Source organism: Cherax quadricarinatus, chromosome 11, assembly GCF_038502225.1.
Source record: "Cherax quadricarinatus isolate ZL_2023a chromosome 11, ASM3850222v1, whole genome shotgun sequence".
NCBI lineage: Eukaryota > Metazoa > Arthropoda > Malacostraca > Decapoda > Parastacidae > Cherax > Cherax quadricarinatus.
This window is the reverse complement of record NC_091302.1, coordinates 5,709,295-5,727,108: the sequence shown is the minus strand read 5'-3', so window position 1 is coordinate 5,727,108 and position 17,814 is coordinate 5,709,295. Positions and strand designations below refer to the sequence as shown.

Here is a 17,814-nt window from a genome sequence, read left to right as displayed (position 1 = left end):
CAGGTGCTGATAGTGACCACCACCACCATCCAGGTGCTGATAGTGACTTCCACCACCATCCAGGTGCTGATACTGACCACCACCACCATCCAGGTGCTGATAGTGACCACCACCACCATCCAGGTGATGATAGTGACCACCACCACCATCCAGGTGCTGATAGTGACCACCACCACCATCCAGGTGCTGATAGTGACCACCACCACCATCCAGGTGCTGATTGTGACCACCACCACCATCCAGGTGCTGATAGTGACCACCACTACCATCCAGGTGCTGATAGTGACCACCACCACCATCCAGGTGCTGATAGTGACAACCACCACCATCCAGGTGCTGATAGTGACCACCACCACCATCCAGGTGCTGATACTGACCACCACCACCATCCAGGTGCTGATAGTGACCACCACCACCATCCAGGTGCTGATAGTGACTTCCACCACCATCCAGGTGCTGATACTGACCACCACCACCATCCAGGTGCTGATAGTGACCACCACCACCATCCAGGTGCTGATAGTGACCACCACCATCATCCAGGTGCTGATAGTGACCACCACTACCATCCAGGTGCTGATAGTGACCACCACCACCACCATCCAGGTGCTGATAGTGACCACCACCACCATCCAGGTGCTGATAGTGACCACCACCACCATCCAGGTGCTGATAGTGACCACAACCATCATCCAGGTGCTGATAGTGACCACCACCACCATCCAGGTGCTGATAGTGACCACCACCACCACCATCCAGGTGCTGATAGTGACCACCACCACCATCCAGGTGCTGATAGTGACCACCACCACCATCCAGGTGCTGATAGTGACCACCACCATCATCCAGGTGCTGATAGTGACCACCACCACCATCCAGGTGCTGATAGTGACCACCACCACCACCATCCAGGTGCTGATAGTGACCACCACCACCATCCAGGTGCTGATAGTGACCACCACCACCATCCAGGTGCTGATGGTGACCACCACCATCATCCAGGTGCTGATAGTGACCACCACCACCATCCAGTTGCTGAGAGTGACCACCACCACCACCATCCAGGTGCTGATAGTGACCACCACCACCATCCAGGTGCTGATAGTGACCACCACCATCATCCAGGTGCTGATAGTGACCACCACCACCACCATCCAGGTGCTGATAGTGACCACCACCACCACCATCCAGGTGCTGATAGTGACCACCACCACCATCCAGGTGCTGATAGTGACCACCACCACCATCCAGGTGCTGATAGTGACCACCACCACCACCATCCAGGTGCTGATAGTGACCACCACCATCATCCAGGTGCTGATAGTGACCACCACCACCATCCAGGTGCTGATAGTGACCACCACCACCACCATCCAGGTGCTGATAGTGACCACCACCACCATCCAGGTGCTGATAGTGACCACCACCACCATCCAGGTGCTGATAGTGACCACCACCATCATCCAGGTGCTGATAGTGACCACCACCACCATCCAGGTGCTGATAGTGACCACCACCACCACCATCCAGGTGCTGATAGTGACCACCACCATCCAGGTGCTGATAGTGACCACCACCATCATCCAGGTGCTGATAGTGACCACCACCACCACCATCCAGGTGCTGATAGTGACCACCACCACCACCATCCAGGTGCTGATAGTGACCACCACCACCATCCAGGTGCTGATAGTGACCACCACCACCATCCAGGTGCTGATAGTGACCACCACCACCACCATCCAGGTGCTGATAGTGACCACCACCACCACCATCCAGGTGCTGATAGTGACTACATCTATCCTGAGTTTACATAAATTTATATTCTGCAGAGAAGATATCTTTGTATAATTATTTCCTCCATTATTTGATGGGATCAGAAAACTCATAATTACGTTTCGTTATTTTAATGAATTTGAAGAAAAATCTTTAACTCTCAAGAGTTTGTCCAAAGTTGAATTTTTAGATCCGTTAGTGACCCCTTTTGCTGTGACTTTTGTGTTTATTCAGGTTATTTCGGCCGTGTTCAAGCAGATTGTTTCTTCAGGCATAATGTGAGCCTCTGGTCAATGCAAGGTATCCTAAGCAGGGAGCCATCTGGCCATTAAAGCCTTAGTTTTTAATCCACAAAATTCTCCAGTGGGACACCATGACACGTCGGCCGGACTCTCCTTGGTACACACCTGCAAGGACACGTCATCTCTTTCCTTCTACTTTTTTTCTGTTGCTCTATTTTGTACATTGAGCAGTTTACTCTTACAGTTACTTAACCATTGAACCTTGTGTAGTGACTGTGGTGTACTGGTGACATGCAGTCTTAATGACCGTGGTGTACCCTAGTGTAGTGACTGGTGGTGTACTGGTGACATGCAGTCTTAATGACCCTGGTGTACCCTAGTGTAGTGACTGGTGATGTACTGGTGACATGCAGTCTTAATGACCGTGGTGTAGTGACTGGTGGTGTACTGGTGACATGGAGTCTCAATGACCCTGATGTAGTGACTGGTGGTGTACTGATGACATGCAGTTTTAATGACCCTGGTGTACTGACTGGTGGTGTACTGGTGACATGCAGTCTTAATGACCCTGATGTAGTGACTGGTGGCGTACTGGTGACATGCAGTCTTAATGACCCTGGTGTAGTGACTGGTGGTGTACTGGTGACATGCAGTCTTAATGACCCTGATGTAGTGATTGGTGGTGTACTGATGACATGCAGTTTTAATGACCCTGGTGACATGCAGTCTTAATGACCCTGGTGTACCCTAGTGTAGTGACTGGTGATGTACTGGTGACATGCAGTCTTAATGACCCTGGTGTACCCTAGTGTAGTGACTGGTGATGTACTGGTGACATGCAGTCTTAATGACCCTGGTGTACCCTAGTGTAGTGACTGGTGATGTACTGGTGACATGCAGTCTTAATGACCCTGGTGTAGTGACTGGTGGTGTACTGGTGACATGCAGTCTTAATGACCCTGGTGTAGTGACTGGTGATGTACTGGTGACATGCAGTCTTAATGACCCTGATGTAGTGACTGGTGGTGTACTGGTGACTGGTGGTGTACTGGTGACATGCAGTCTTAATGACCGTGGTGTAGTGACTGGTGGTGTACTGGTGACATGGAGTCTCAATGACCCTGATGTAGTGACTGGTGGTGTACTGATGACATGCAGTTTTAATGACCCTGGTGTACTGACTGGTGGTGTACTGGTGACATGCAGTCTTAATGACCCTGGTGTAGTGACTGGTGGTGTACTGGTGACATGCAGTCTTAATGACCCTGGTGTAGTGACTGGTGGTGTACTGGTGACATGCAGTCTTAATGACCCTGGTGAAGTGACTGGTGGTGTACTGGTGACATGCAGTCTTAATGACCCTGGTGTAGTGACTGGTGGCGTACTGGTGACATGCAGTCTTAATGACCCTGGTGTAGTGACTGGTGGTGTACTGGTGACATGCAGTCTTAATGACCCTGATGTAGTGATTGGTGGTGTACTGATGACATGCAGTTTTAATGACCCTGGTGTACTGACTGGTGGTGTACTGGTGACATGCAGTCTTAATGACCCTGGTGTAGTGACTGGTGGTGTACTGGTGACATGCAGTCTTAATGACCCTGGTGAAGTGACTGGTGGTGTACTGGTGACATGCAGTCTTAATGACCCTGGTGTAGTGACTGGTGGTGTACTGGTGACATGCAGTCTTAATGACCCTGGTGATGTGACTGGTGGTGTACTGGTGACATGCAGTCTTAATGACCCTGGTGTAGTGACTGGTGGTGTACTGGTGACATGCAGTCTTAATGACCCTGGTGAAGTGACTGGTGGTGTACTGGTGACATGCAGTCTTAATGACCCTGGTGATGTGACTGGTGGTGTACTGGTGACATGCAGTCTTAATGACCCTGGTGTAGTGACTGGTGGTGTACTGGTGACATGCAGTCTTAAAGACTGTTAAGTAGTAATGGTGCTCAAATTTAAGCTTAATTGTTATACTGCTCAATTTTTGATGGGAAGAGTTGCTTTTGCTTAAAGAGAAACCTTCGTTTAGCTGTTGTAATGTGAGTTTTCTACTGTTGAAATTGAGCTTTCATTCGTTGAGATTTTCCTTGCTGTCAATATAATAGTTTCTGGTGTCAGCTGTTAGATAGCTTGTGGTGAAGAGGCAGTAGCTATGTACACCTGTGCACCTGCAGCCTCACACAGGTGCTGGTGACAACACCTGTGTGACGTCCAGCACAGGTGTACAAGGCACGACAAAGCTCTACACGGGAGCGCGGGAGGAGCTGTGTAATAGCACGAAAACAGGTGTAAGTTGCTAGACGTTCACGTACCCTGTTGCACGTGGTGGTGGTAGTGACACGTGCCGTGCACCAGACAGCAGCAGTGCACCAGACAGCAGCAGTGCACCAGGCACCAACAGTGCATCAGGCACCAACAGTGCACCAGGGAGCAACTGTGCATGACCAGCAGTGATGTATCAGGCACCAAGATGAACGCAGCTTCTCACAGGGTCCTTGACGGACCCTCTTTACCTTGACAGTATTTACCTGTCAGTCTTTCCAGCATTTACCTTTAAATCTAACTATCTTTTACCTGTCAATCGTACCACCACTTACCCGTCAAACCTCTGACACCGTCTTCTTCCTTCTTAATACATCAAATTGCGTCTCTGAAGATGTTACATTTCATCATAAAGATTAACGAAGTTCCAACTATACTTATAAATCACTTTCCTCTAACTCTAACTCTGACTGGTAAATAACTGGGTCACTGGAATGCTGCTGGAGACCTTCAGAGGGCCGTCTCAAGCACATTTCTAACCACGATGGTCTTTTCAAATTTTCTGCACTGTCGTCTTTCTTGTGTGAAGAAGACTTCTTAGTCTTGATGCATGTGTGTGATGTGTCCACTAGCACCCCACACAGGTATGTGTGCACACAGAGGTGATACATGTGTGCACACACAGGTGATACGTGTGTGCACTCAAAAGTGATACATGTGTGCACACACAAGTGATATATGTGTGCACACACAGGTGATACATGTGTGCACACATAGGTGATACATGTGTGCACACATAGGTGATACATGTGTGCACACACAGGTGATACATGTGTGCACACATAGGTGATACATGTGTGCACACATAGGTGATACATGTGTGCACACATAGGTGACACATGTGTGCACACATAGGTGATACATGTGTGCACACATAGATGATACATGCGTGCACACACCATTAAAACTTTCTCTCAGTGTTATAATATTGCCACACATTTCTATCTAATATTGTACTATATCGCCCTCTAATATTTCCTGTATCACAGTCACCAAAGGTTACCACTAATATTGTTCTAATACTTTTGTATTACTGAAGAAAATACAAAGGTACCAAATGTGTTGATAATCCCAGGTAAGACTGACTTTAATACTGAGGATAATATTGGATATACATATTGGATATACATATACATACATGGGGTAATATATATATACATGCGGTAATACATAGACAAGGGTCGTTATATATACACGGGTTCACTCCATCAGTCTTAAGACTGATGGAGTCTTAAGACTGATGGAGTGAACACACCGACTCCAGGGACTGACTGCCTCAAACTCCCCGCTCATCTTCCACCGTTCTTATCTGTAATGTACTGAGGAAGCCGCTGCTTGGCGAAACGTTTCCGGAATAAAATTTTCCAAATGTTGCAGAGGTAACTGATTCTTCTACATGTCAGTTTTGTAAACCAAGTGATTCAGTCAGGACCATCTTAGTAGTGATTCAGTCAGGATCATCTTAGAAGTGAGTCAGTCAGGACTATCTTAGAAGTGACTCAGTCAGGACCATTTTAGAAGTGACTCAGTCAGAACCATCTTAGAAGTGACTCAGTCAGGACCATCTTAGAAGTGACTCAGTCAGGACTATCTTAGAAGTGACTCAGTCAGGACCATCTTAGAAGTGATTCTGTCAGGACCATCTTAGAAGTGATTCAGTCAGGACCATCTTAGAAGTGACTTAGTCAGGACTATCTTAGAAGTGATTCAGTCAGGACCATCTTAGAAGTGATTCAGTCAGGACCATCTTAGAAATGATTCAGTCAGGACCATCTTAGAATTGATTCAGTCAGGACCATCTTAGAAGTGACTCAGTCAGGACCATCTTAGAATTGATTCAGTCAGGACCATCTTAGAAGTGACTCAGTCAGGACCATCTTAGAATTGATTCAGTCAGGACCATCTTAGAAGTGATTCAGTCAGGACCATCTTAGAAGTGAGTCAGTCAGGACCATCTTAGAAGTGATTCAGTCAGGACCATCTTAGAAGTGAGTCAGTCAGGACCATCTTAGAATTGATTCAGTCAGGACCATCTTAGAAGTGATTCAGTCAGGACCATCTTAGAAGTGATTCAGTCAGGACCATCTTAGAATTGATTCAGTCAGGACCATCTTAGAAGTGATTCACTCAGGACCATCTTAGAAGTGATTCAGTCAGGACCATCTTAGAAGTGATTCAGTCAGGACCATCTTAGAAGTGATTCAGTCAGGACCATCTTAGAAGTGAGTCAGTCAGGACCATCTTAGAAGTGATTCAGTCAGGACCATCTTAGAAGTGATTCAGTCAGGACCATCTTAGAAGTGATTCAGTCAGGACCATCTTAGAAGTGATTCAGTCAGGACCATCTTAGAAGTGATTCAGTCAGGACCATCTTAGAAGTGACTCAGTCAGGACCATCTGAGAAGTGATTCAGTCAGGACCATCTTAGAAGTGATTCAGTCAGGACCATCTTAGAAGTGAGTCAGTCAGGACCATCTTAGAAGTGATTCAGTCAGGACCATCTTAGAAGTGATTCAGTCAGGACCATCTTAGAAGTGATTCAGTCAGGACCATCTTAGAAGTGATTCAGTCAGGACCATCTTAGAAGTGATTCAGTCAGGACAATCTTAGAAGTGACTCAGTCAGGACCATCTTAGAAGTGATTCAGTCAGGAGCGTCTCAGAAGTGATTCAGTCAGGACCATCTTAGAAGTGATTCAGTCAGGACCATCTTAGAAGTGATTCAGTCAGGACCATCTTAGAAGTGATTCAGTCAGGACCATCTTAGAAGTGATTCAGTCAGGACCATCTTAGAAGTGATTCAGTCAGGACAATCTTAGAAGTGATTCAGTCAGGACCATCTTAGAAGTGATTCAGTCAGGACCATCTTAGAAGTGATTCAGTCAGGACCATCTTAGAATTGATTCAGTCAGGACCATCTTAGAAGTGATTCAGTCAGGACCATCTTAGAAGTGACTCAGTCAGGACCATCTTAGAAGTGATTCAGTCAGGATCATCTTATAATTGATTCAGTCAGGACCATCTTAGAAGTGATTCAGTCAGGACCATCTTAGAAGTGATTCAGTCAGGACCATCTTAGAAGTGATTCAGTCAGGACCATCTTAGAATTGATTCAGTCAGGACCATCTTAGAAGTGATTCAGTCAGGACCATCTAAGAATTGATTCAGTCAGGACCATCTTAGAAGTGATTCAGTCAGGACCATCTTAGAAGTGATTCAGTCAGGACCATCTTAGAAGTGATTCAGTCAGGACCATCTTAGAATTGATTCAATCAGGACCATCTTAGAAGTGATTCAGTCAAAACCATCTTAGAAGTGACTCAGTCAGGACCATCTTAGAAGTGATTCAGTCAGGCCATCTTAGAAGTGATTCAGTCAGGACCATCTTAGAAGTGACTCAGTCAGGACCATCTTAGAAGTGATTCAGTCAGGACCATCTTAGAAGTGATTCAGTCAGGACCATCTTAGAATTGATTCAGTCAGGACCATCTTAGAAGTGATTCAGTCAAGACCATCTTAGAAATTACTCAGTCAGGACCATCTTAGAAGTGATTCAGTGAGGACCATCTTAGAAGTGACTCAGTCAGGACCATCTTAGAAGTGATTCAGTCAGGACCATCTTAGAAGTGATTCAATCAGGACCATCTTAGAAGTGATTCAGTCAGGACCATCTTAGAAGTGATTCAGTCAGGACCATCTTAGAAGTGACTCAGTCAGGACCATCTTAAAAGTGACTCAGTCAGGACCATCTTAGAAGTGACTCAGTCACGACCATCTTAGAAGTGATTCAGTGAGGACCATCTTAGAAGTGATTCAGTCAGGACCATCTTAGAAGTGATTCAGTCTGGACCATCTTAGAAGTGATTCAGTCAGGACCATCCTAGAAGTGATTCAGTCAGGACCATCTTAGAAGTGACTCAGTCAGGACTATCTTAGAAGTGATTCAGTCAGGACCATCTTAGAAGTGATTCAGTCAGGACAATCTTAGAAGTGACTCAGTCAGGACCATCTTAGAAGTGATTCAGTCAGGACCATCTTAGAAGTGATTCAGTCAGGACCATCTTAAAAGTGATTCAGTCAGGACCATCTTAGAAGTGATTCAGTCAGGACTATCTTAGAAGTGATTCAGTCAGGACCATCTTAGAAGTGATTCAGTCAGGACCATCTTAGAAGTGATTCAGTCAGGACCATCTTAGAAGTGACTCAGTCAGGACCATCTTAGAAGTGATTCAGTCAGGACCATCTTAGAAGTGATTCAGTCAGGACACTCTTAGAAGTGACTCAGTCAGGACCATCTTAGAAGTGATTCAGTCAGGACAATCTTAGAAGTGACTCAGTCAGGACCATCTTAGAAGTGACTCAGTCAGGACCATCTTAGAAGTGAGTCAGTCAGGACCATCTTAGAAGTGATTCAGTCAGGACAATCTTAGAAGTGATTCAGTCAGGACCATCTTAGAAGTGACTCAGTCAGGACAATCTTAGAAGTGACTCAGTCAGGACCATCTTAGAAGTGACTCAGTCAGGACCATCTTAGAAGTGATTCAGTCAGGACAATCTTAGAAGTGACTCAGTCAGGACAATCTTAGAAGTGACTCAGTCAGGACAATCTTAGAAGTGATTCAGTCAGGACAATCTTAGAAGTGATTCAGTCAGGACCATCTTAGAAGTGATTCAGTCAGGACCATCTTAGAAGTGACTCAGTCAGGACCATCTTAGAAGTGATTCAGTCAGGACCATCTTAGAAGTGATTCAGTCAGGACAATCTTAGAAGTGATTCAGTCAGGACCATCTTAGAAGTGATTCAGTCAGGACCATCTTAAAAGTGATTCAGTCAGGACCATCTTAGAAGTGATTCAGTCAGGACAATCTTAGAAGTGATTCAATCAGGACCATCTTAGAAGTGATTCAATCAGGACAATCTTAGAAGTGATTCAGTCAGGACCATCTTAGAAGTGATTCAGTCAGGACCATCTTAGAAGTGATTCAATCATGACAATCTTAGAAGTGATTCAGTCAGGACAATCTTAGAAGTGATTCAGTCAGGACCATCTTAGAAGTGATTCAGTCAGGACAATCTTAGAAGTGATTCAATCAGGACCATCTTAGAAGTGACTCCCCCACGACTCAGTGCCGCTGCTCAGTGCCGCTGCTCAGTGCCGCTGCTCAGGCTGTCCTGTTGTTTACAACACATTAGATTCACACACAAAATTATATTGATTTTAGGTTAATGTTAACAAGTGTGTTAATATTATACAAGATGCAGTTTATGACATTCTACTGAGACGACGTTTCTCCCGCCCAGGAGACTTTGTTAATTCTCTCAGAGATGAGTAGAAAGACGACAGTTAGAGTGGAGAAACAAGTTCTTACCTGTGGTAAGGTGTTCAGTCAAGTGGTACCTTAAAGTTCAACGCCAGTTGAGTCAGTAAGGTGTTCAGTCAAATACGTTCAGTATAGCTTTATAAAGTGTTTGTAACATCACTGTTGCAACCGCAGAGGATAAATTTCCTCAGTGTTTTAGAAGTTAGTAATGAACGTGACAGGAGAACCGTTTTATGTCTCAAGACTGATGGAGTAAACACATCGACTCCAGGCTGAGGGACTCATAACCTCAAACTACTCCTCATCTTCCACCGCTCTTCTCTGTATAGAACTGAAGAAGCCACTGACTGGCCGAACTTTTCCACATTAAAGATTCCCCAATATTGCACAAGTGTGTCAGAACACTAGTGTTGTCAGTGGGCGAGGGATGTGCCTTGAAATTTCACTTTTTCTTCTTTCTAGCAGATCTCGACGTTCAGAAAAGGTAAATTTAATTGGGTACTCTACCGAGTTTATTATCAAGAAGGTTGCAAGAACCGAAGGATCTTGTAGCAATAACCAGGATGTCACTGAGAGGCACGTTAGTACCCCTCCCTGCTGGGTTAAGGCACACGTAAGTACCCCTGTCTTCTAATAACATGTTCATTTTTCCACTATAATCTACCTTGTGCATAATTACTAGCGCATTTGCTTTGTCTGTTTCGTAAGGTGAAGTCCAGGATCTTTCCTTAATTCATGGTATAACTTAACAAATCTTTGAGGACAATTGTGTTGTAGAGGTCGTGTTGTGTTGCAGATGTCTGACGTTGAAGGTATACCATGAATTAAGGAAGATCCTGGACTTCACGTTACGAAACAGACAAAGCAAATGCGATAGTGATTATAGACAAGGTAGATTATAGTAGAATAATGAACATGTTATTAGAAGACGGGGGTAACTTATGTACCTCTTAAACGTTGTCACAGTTAAACGTCATAGACTGTGTCTTAGTAACATGGCCATGTGCTGCACGTCTGTCTTGTTCACAGTTACGTTCTTGATGCTGGGATTATCAACATATATTTGTAAGACGTGTCTTTGAGGGTAACATCTGTAGCAGCACAGTGCTGCGTACTGTTGCTGCAGTCACTGCTGTACCAGTGATACTTGTTCCAGTAGCACTGTACCTGCAGTCACTGCTGTTCCCGTGATACTTGTTCCAGTAGCACTGTACCTGCAGTCACTGCTGTACCCGTGATACTTGTTCCAGTAGCACAGTACCTGCAGTCACTGCTGTACCCGTGATACTTGTGCCAGTAGCACAGTACCTGCAGTCACTGCTGTACCCGTGATACTTGTGCCAGTAGCACAGTACCTGCAGTCACTGCTGTTCCCGTGATACTTGTGCCAGTAGCACTGTACCTGCAGTCACTGCTGTACCCGTGATACTTGTTCCAGTAGCACAGTTGCTGCAGTCACTGCTGTACCCGTGATACTTGCTCCAGTAGCACTGTACCTGAAGTCACTGCTGTACCCGTGATACTTGTTCCAGTAGCACTGTTGCTTCAGTCATTGCTGTACCAATGATACTTGTTCCAGTAGCACTGTTGCTGCAGCCACTGCTGTACCAGTGATACTTGTTCCAGTAGCACTTTTGCTGCAGTGACTGTTGTACCCGTGATACTTGCTCCAGTAGCACTGTTGCTGCAGTCACTGTTGTACCCTTGATACTTGCTCCAGTAGCACTGTACCTGCAGTCACTGCTGTACCCGTGATACTTGTTCCAGTAGCACTGTTGCTGCAGTCACTGTTGTACCCGTGATACTTGCTCCAGTAGCACTGTACCTGCAGTCACTGCTGTACCCGTGATACTTGTTGCAGTAGCACTGTACCTGCAGTCACTGCTGTACCCGTGATACTTGCTCCAGTAGCACTGTACCTGCAGTCACTACTGTACCAGTGATACTTGCTCCAGTAGCACTGTACCTGCAGTCACTGTTGTACCCGTGATACTTGTTCCAGTAGCACTGTACCTGCAGTCACTGTTGTACCCGTGATACTTGTTGCAGTAGCACTGTACCTGCAGTCACTGTTGTACCCGTGATACTTGTTCCAGTAGCACTGTTGCTGCAGTCACTGCTGTATCCGTGATACGTGCTCCAGTAGCACTGTACCTGCAGTCGCTGCTGTACCCGTGATACTTGTTCCAGTAGCACTGTTGCTGCAGTCACTGCTGTACCCGTGATACTTGCTCCAGTAGCACTGTACCTGCAGTCACTGCTGTACCCGTGATACTTGTTCCATTAGCACTGTTGCTGCAGTCACTGCTGTACTCGTGATACTTGTTCCATTAGCACTGTTGCTGCAGTCACTGCTGTACCCGTGATACTTCCTCCAGTAGCACTGTACCTACAGTCACTGCTGTACCCGTGATACTTGTTCCATTAGCACTGTTGCTGCAGTCACTGCTGTACCAGTGATACTTGTTGCAGTAGCACTGTACCTGCAGTCACTGCTGTACCAGTGATACTTGTTCCAATAGCACTGTACCTGCAGTCACTGCTGTACCAGTGATACTTGCTCCAGTAGCACTGTACCTGCAGTCACTGCTGTACCCGTGATACTTGTTCCAGTAGCACTGTTGCTGCAGTCACTGTTGTACCCGTGATACTTATTCCAGTAGCACTGTACCTGCAGTCACTGCTGTACCCGTGATACTTGTTCCAGTAGCACTGTTGCTGCAGTCACTGCTATACCAGTGATACTTGCTCCAGTAGCACTGTACCTGCAGTCTCTGCTGTACCCGTGATACTTGTTGCAGTAGCACTGTTGCTGCAGTCACTGTTGTACCCGTGATACTTGCTCCAGTGGCACTGTTGCTGCAGTCACTGTTGTACCCGTGATACTTGTTGCAGTAGCACTGTTGCTGCAGTCACTGTTGTACCCTTGATACTTGTTGCAGTAGCACTGTTGCTGCAGTCACTGTTGTACCCGTGATACTTGTTGCAGTAGCACTGTTGCTGCAGTCACTGTTGTACACTTGATACTTGTTGCAGTAGCGCTGTTGCTGCAGTCACTGGTGTACCCGTGATACTTGTTGCAGTAGCACTGTTGCTGCAGTCACTGGTGTACCCGTAACACTTGTTGCAGTAGCACTGTTGCTGCAGTCACTGGTGTACCCGTAACACTTGTTGCTGTAGCACTGTTGCTGCAGTCACTGGTGTACCCGTAACACTTGTTGCAGTAGCACTGTTGCTGCAGTCACTGGTGTACCCGTAACACTTGTTGCAGTAGCACTGTTGCTGCAGTCACTGGTGTACCCGTAACACTTGTTGCAGTAGCACTGTTGCTGCAGTCACTGTTGTACCCTTGATACTTGTTGCAGTAGCACTGTTGCTGCAGTCACTGTTGTACACTTGATACTTGTTGCAGTAGCACTGTTGCTGCAGTCACTGGTGTACCCGTGATACTTGTTGCAGTAGCACTGTTGCTGCAGTCACTGGTGTACCCGTAACACTTGTTGCAGTAGCACTGTTGCTGCAGTCACTGGTGTACCCGTAACACTTGTTGCTGTAGCACTGTTGCTGCAGTCACTGGTGTACCCGTAACACTTGTTGCAGTAGCACTGTTGCTGCAGTCACTGGTGTACCCGTAACACTTGTTGCAGTAGCACTGTTGCTGCAGTCACTGGTGTACCCGTAACACTTGTTGCAGTAGCACTGTTGCTGCAGTCACTGGTGTACCCGTGATACTTGTTGCAGTAGCACTGTTGCTGCAGTCACTGGTGTACCCGTGATACTTGTTGCAGTAGCACTGTTGCTGCAGTCACTGGTGTACCCGTAACACTTGTTGCAGTAGCACTGTTGCTGCAGTCACTGGTGTACCCGTGATACTTGTTGCAGTAGCACTGTTGCTGCAGTCACTGGTGTACCCGTAACACTTGTTGCAGTAGCACTGTTGCGGCAGTCACTGGTGTACCCGTGATACTTGTTGCAGTAGCACTGTTGCTGCAGTCACTGGTGTACCCGTAACACTTGTTGCAGTAGCACTGTTGCTGCAGTCACTGGTGTACCCATGATACTTGTTGCTGTAGCACTGTTGCTGCAGTCACTGGTGTACCCGTAACACTTGTTGCAGTAGCACTGTTGCTGCAGTCACTGGTGTACCCGTAACACTTGTTGCAGTAGCACTGTTGCTGCAGTCACTGGTGTACCCGTAACACGTGTTGCAGTAGCACTGTTGCTGCAGTCACTGGTGTAGCACTGTTGCTGCCCTGGTGTACCCGTAACACTTGTTGCAGTAGCACTGTTGCTGCAGTCACTGGTGTACCCGTAACACTTGTTGCAGTAGCACTGTTGCTGCAGTCACTGGTGTACCCGTAACACTTGTTGCAGTAGCACTGTTGCTGCAGTCACTGGTGTACCCGTAACACTTGTTGCAGTAGCACTGTTGCTGCAGTCACTGGTGTACCCGTAACACTTGTTGCAGTAGCACTGTTGCTGCAGTCACTGTTGTACACTTGATACTTGTTGCAGTAGCACTGTTGCTGCAGTCACTGGTGTACCCGTAACACTTGTTGCAGTAGCACTGTTGCTGCAGTCACTGTTGTACCCGTAACACTTGTTGCAGTAGCACTGTTGCTGCAGTCACTGTGGTACTTAATCAACCAGCACTGATGCTTCTCTAACTAACTTTCTCATTCAAACCTTCAGCAGAAACTTCAGAAGAGCGTTGAGGAAGACATCGCTGGCAACTACTTCAAACCCAAGAAGAGAGCCAACGAACTCTTGGTCAAGTTTCAAGAAGACACTAACATGATGGGTAAGCCAGTGGATAAACCCTCAGCAGCTGTTGCTGCTGTGAGTCTTGTTCTGGAACATTGATTTCACCAGCTACTTCTCTTGTTGTTGTTGTTGTTGTTGCTGTGTGAGTCTTGGCTCCTGGTTGGTTGACCAGGAAAGATGTAAACAATTATTAGGAGTCTTTAAATAGCGTTTTTTTTAATCTGTGTGTGTAAAACAAATAATATTGGATGTTGTTTATATATTCTGCACTGCACAAATTTTTTTTGCAACATTTTGCAAGCCCCAAAAACGTGTTGATATGGGTTAGTCTGTCGAGAATTATGGAGGTGAAGAATGGGTATCTCTCTGTCACAGTGGTTGACGACTGGGGTAGGGGGTGATTTTTTTTAAGCGTGGGTAGAAAGGTGATGCCCCGATGTTTGACATGTAGCATACCAGGGAATGCTTCCCTGAACCACCAGGTGCTAAGTCAGTCCTCATTTTCCTCAGGCAAATCCAGCAGCACTAAGAAGAACAGCACCAGCAACACTGTGCTCAACATGAGCCTCGGGCAAAGCATGTGGGGCAACACCTTGAATCTGAGCTCCTCCTTCAACAACTCTCAAGGTTCCAGCTTATACAACTCTTCCTGGGGTTCCAACTCCTCCTCCTCCAGTGTAGGTGGAGGTGGAGGAGGAGGTGGAGGAGGAGGAGGAGGAGGAGGAGGAGGAGGAGGAGGAGGAGGAGGAGAAGCAGGATTGACGAGTAATGGATGGTTAGGTAGGTAAGAAGCACTGCTACTCCTCACTGCCCTTTATGTGCTTTTCACTGTTTGCTATATGTCATTCACTGCTCGTTATGTGTCGTTCACTGCTTGCAAAGTGTCATCCACTGCTCGTTATGTGTCATCTTCTGCTCGCTATGTGTCCTTAACTGGTGTTCAGGCGTACCTCACTTATGGCTGTGTCCCTCACCGTCACCACCCTGTTTCTCTAAGCAGCTCTCGCTTTCCCTCAGCACTGCTGGTTCACTGCAACCTGCACTGATCATTGCACTCTGCAATGTTGTTTCACTGCATGGTACAGAGGAGCAAAGTTTTCTTGCATGGTTAACAATGTCATTGTTAAAAAGCTCGTGAGGAAACACTAAAACATTTTTACCAGAAAATGTATCTGGTCCTGAGACCATGATCACTCTGACGTAGGAGAGCTTAAGAGGTACGTAAGTTCCCCCGTCTTCTAATAACATGTTCATGAGATAACGTCAGAAAGTCCATGAGGGTCAGTGTTTCTTGTGTTGTCAAGTAGGTAGCTTGAGTGTCATGTATGACACTGTTGTTGTCAAGTAGGTAGCCTGAGTGTCATGTATGACACTGTTGTTGTCAAATAGGTAGCTTGAGTGTCATGTATGACACTGTTGTTGTCAAGTAGGTAGCCTGAGTGTCATGTATGACACTGTTGTTGTCAAGTAGGTAGCTTCAGTGTCATGTATGACGCTGTTGTTGCCAAGTAGGTAGCTTTAGTGCCGTGTATGACACTGTTGTTGTCAAGTAGATAGCTTGAGTGTCATGTATGACACTGTTGTTGTCAAATAAGTAGCTTGAGTGAAGTGTATGACACTGTTGTTATCAAGTAGGTAGCCTGAGTGTCATGTATGACACTGTTGTTGTCAAGTAGGTAGCCTGAGTGTCATGTATGACACTGTTGTTGTCAAGTAGGTAGCCTGAGTATCATGTATGACACTGTTGTTGTCAAATAGGTAGCTTGAGTGTCATGTATGACACTGTTGTTGTCAAATAGGTAGCTTGAGTGTCATGTATGACACTGTTGTTGTCAAGTAGGTAGCCTGAGTGTCATGTATGACACTGTTGTTGTCAAATAGGTAGCTTGAGTGCCGTGTATGACACTATTACTGTCAAGTAGATAGTTTGAGTGTCATGTATGACTCAGTTGTTGTCAAATAAATAGCTTGAGTGAAGTGTATGACACTGTTGTTATCAAGTAGGTAGCTTGAGTGTCATGTATGACACTGTTGGTGTCAAATAGGTAGCTTGAGTGCCGTGTATGACACTGTTGTTGTCAAGTAGGTAGCCTGAGTGTCATGTGTGACACTGTTGTTGTCAAATAGGTAACTTGAGTGTCATGTATGACACTGTTGTTGTCAAGTAGGTAGCCTGAGTGTCATGTGTGACACTGTTGTTGTCAAGTAGGTAGCTTCAGTGTCATGTATGACACTGTTGTTGCCAAGTAGGTAGTAGTGTCATGTATGACACTGTTGTTGTCAAATAGGTAGCTTGAGTGTCATGTATGACACTGTTGTTGTCAAGTAGGTAGCTTGAGTGTCATGCATGACACTGTTGTTGTCAAATAGGTAGCTTGAGTGCCGTGTATGACACTGTTGTTGTCAAGTAGATAGCTTGAGTGTCATGTATGACACTGTTGTTGTCAAATAAGTAGCTTGAGTGAAATGTATGACACTGTTTTTATCAAGTAGGTAGTCTGAGTGTCATGTATGACACTGTTGTTGTCAAGTAGGTAGCCTGAGTGTCATGTATGACACTGTTTTTGTCAAGTAGGTAGCCTGAGTGTCATGTATGACACTGTTGTTGTCAAGTAGGTAGCCTGAGTGTCATGTATGACACTGTTGTTGTCAAATAGGTAGCTTGAGTGTCATGTATGACACTGTTGTTGTCAAGTAGGTAGCCTGAGTGTCATGCATGACACTGTTGTTGTCAAATAGGTAGCTTGAGTGCCGTGTATGACACTGTTGTTGTCAAGTAGATAGCTTGAGTGTCATGTATGACACTGTTGTTGTCAAATAAGTAGCTTGAGTGAAGTGTATGACACTGATCAAGTAGGTACTGTCATGTATGACATCAAGTAGGTAGCCTGAGTGTCATGTATGACACTGTTGTTGTCAAATAGGTAGCTTGAGTGTCATGTATGACACTGTTGTTGTCAAGTAGGTAGCCTGAGTGTCATGTATGACACTGTTGTTGTCAAATAGGTAGCTTGAGTGCCGTGTATGACACTGTTGCTGTCAAGTAGATAGCTTGAGTGTCATGTATGACACAGTTGTTGTCAAATAAGTAGCTTGAGTGAAGTGTATGACACTGTTGTTATCAAGTAGGTAGCCTGAGTGTCATGTATGACACTGTTGTTGTCAAATAGGTAGCTTGAGTGCCGTGTATGACACTGTTGTTGTCAAGTAGATAGCTTGAGTGTCATGTATGACACTGTTGTTGTCAAATAAGTAGCTTGAGTGAGGTGTATGACACTGTTGTTGTCAAGTAGGTAGCTTGAGTGTCATGTATGACACTGTTGTTGTCAAGTAGGTAGCTTCAGTGTCATGTATGACACTGTTATTGTCAAGTAGGTAGCTTT

The 17,814-nt window shown here is 45.8% G+C and overlaps 1 protein-coding gene across 1 annotated transcript in view; it reads left to right on the top strand.

The window, feature by feature from the left end:
* LOC128687496 (osmotic avoidance abnormal protein 3-like) overlaps window positions 1-17,814 on the top strand; it is a 238,803-nt gene that overhangs the window by 211,080 nt on the left and 9,909 nt on the right. Inside the window, exon 17 of the mRNA XM_070083939.1 lies at window positions 14,360-14,468. Coding sequence (XP_069940040.1) covers window positions 14,360-14,468 — 109 coding nt within the window. The remainder of the gene's footprint in view (window positions 1-14,359; window positions 14,469-17,814) is intronic.